The sequence below is a fragment of the Trypanosoma cruzi genome, genomic scaffold, assembly GCF_000209065.1.
Source record: "Trypanosoma cruzi strain CL Brener 1047053516501 genomic scaffold, whole genome shotgun sequence".
NCBI classification, from domain to species: domain Eukaryota; phylum Euglenozoa; class Kinetoplastea; order Trypanosomatida; family Trypanosomatidae; genus Trypanosoma; species Trypanosoma cruzi.
This window is the reverse complement of record NW_001849189.1, coordinates 1,173-2,686: the sequence shown is the minus strand read 5'-3', so window position 1 is coordinate 2,686 and position 1,514 is coordinate 1,173. Positions and strand designations below refer to the sequence as shown.

Here is a 1,514-nt window from a genome sequence, read left to right as displayed (position 1 = left end):
GGGAGGGGAGGGGTAAGGTGACTCAAAACTCATGTCTATTGCCTTCACACGCTTTAAGCTGCGATGCACCACATACACTGTGGATTTTATGCGTCGTTTTTGTGACAGGTGTAACGTAGTGCTGTCGGCCTTAAGCTCACCGTTTGCCCAAATTGGTCAGCGCATTGGACAGGAGTCTCCATGGGTTGTTATTATTTTTGCGTCGTCTATTATTTCCATCTTTCCGTTGTTGTTTTATCCGTTTTTGAAGCCGTATCTTATGAACGATGTACGCTGGCAACAAGAGGAGGAGCGTGTGCGGCTTTGTCTTCAGAAGGGAATCGATCCTTACCCCTACATGCGCCACAAGGAATACGTGTTTGGTAACACTGTTCCTGCGTCGCAGAGCGAGGAGGAGGTACCTCTTGAGGTGTCGTGGGAGCACCGGGCGGTGGTAGAATTTCAGAAGGCGAAGGAAAAACTAAGAAAGGAGGTCGGTGGTGATGTGACTGACTCGGTAGCAAAGTTGATGGCACTGCGGGCGGAATTGCGAAGGGAGTTTGAGAAAAGCCGTCGCGGCGTATCGGAGGAGCCTGGGAACCTTATATTTAAGGGGCAGAGTGATGTCGACAGTCGGCAATCCTGATGCAAAGGCGATTTATTTGTATCTATTTTTGTTGTTGCTTGCTTTATTTAAGAAGTCATCTCTTAAAATGTTGTGTTTTTTTTTTTTCTTTTTTTTGCTGCCGTTACCAGATTTCACTCTACATATGCTTTTTTTCTTTTCTTTCTTTCTTTTTTTTTTTTTTTTTAAACGCGTGTAGTTCTTTTTTTTTTTTTTTTTTATCTCTCGGTTTTGTTTGTAGGTTTCAGCCGAGGGTGTGATGTTTCGTAGGTGGGGTCTTCGGCTGGCAGCGACGACGACAGATGCTGCGGCAAAACTCCCGGCGGGCAATCCGGTGAACAAGTCGTGGTTCCGTTACAATCTCATCATTCGCAGGAAGGCGTCTTACCGTTCTCGGTGGGGAACAGGTGCGGAGGGATACGGCACAGGCGTTCCCTTCAGCGATCAGGTAAAACTTCATTGCGTTGACAACACGAACTGCAAGCACGTTCGTCTCATATCGAAGGCTACTGCTGAACGTTTTGCACATTGCCGCGTTTTTCCCGCAGTAGCGCATCGTGTTTCAGTGCAACGCTTTAAATCCGGCCGGGGTGAGGTGAGCCGGCACCGTGTGAAGCCCGGGAATATCTACTGGGTTTGTCTGCTTTCTCGGCGTCAAACGAATACAAGGATGAGTGGTCTTCAAACAAACTTTGATAGAAACACATGCATTTTGTTGAACGATCAACGCGTACCGCTAGGAACTCGCGTCATGTACTGCGCTGGTCGCCATGTGAACCACAAGTATCACTTAAAGGCAGTTGTGCTTGCAAATTTTTTCATTTAAAGGACATGGTGTGGGTTTTATCTTGGGGCGAGTTGTTGTTTTGCCGTCCCATTGCTGTGCGACGCATCGATGGAATGAAGTTGC

At 47.4% G+C, this 1,514-nt stretch overlaps 2 protein-coding genes across 2 annotated transcripts, besides 2 other annotated features; both read left to right on the top strand.

Annotated features, from left to right (window-relative positions):
- Nucleotides 1-1,514: a sequence feature (heterozygous, Esmeraldo-like haplotype).
- Tc00.1047053469435.10 (hypothetical protein, conserved) lies at nucleotides 32-625 on the top strand (the record flags this gene model as incomplete). Its single annotated transcript, XM_797257.1, has 1 exon — nucleotides 32-625. The coding sequence occupies one exon, from the start codon at nucleotides 32-34 to the stop codon at nucleotides 623-625; it is 594 nt and encodes a 197-aa protein (XP_802350.1).
- Nucleotides 754-791: a microsatellite.
- On the top strand, nucleotides 864-1,430 carry Tc00.1047053469435.4 (ribosomal protein L14, putative; the record flags this gene model as incomplete). Its single annotated transcript, XM_797258.1, has 1 exon — nucleotides 864-1,430. The coding sequence occupies one exon, from the start codon at nucleotides 864-866 to the stop codon at nucleotides 1,428-1,430; it is 567 nt and encodes a 188-aa protein (XP_802351.1).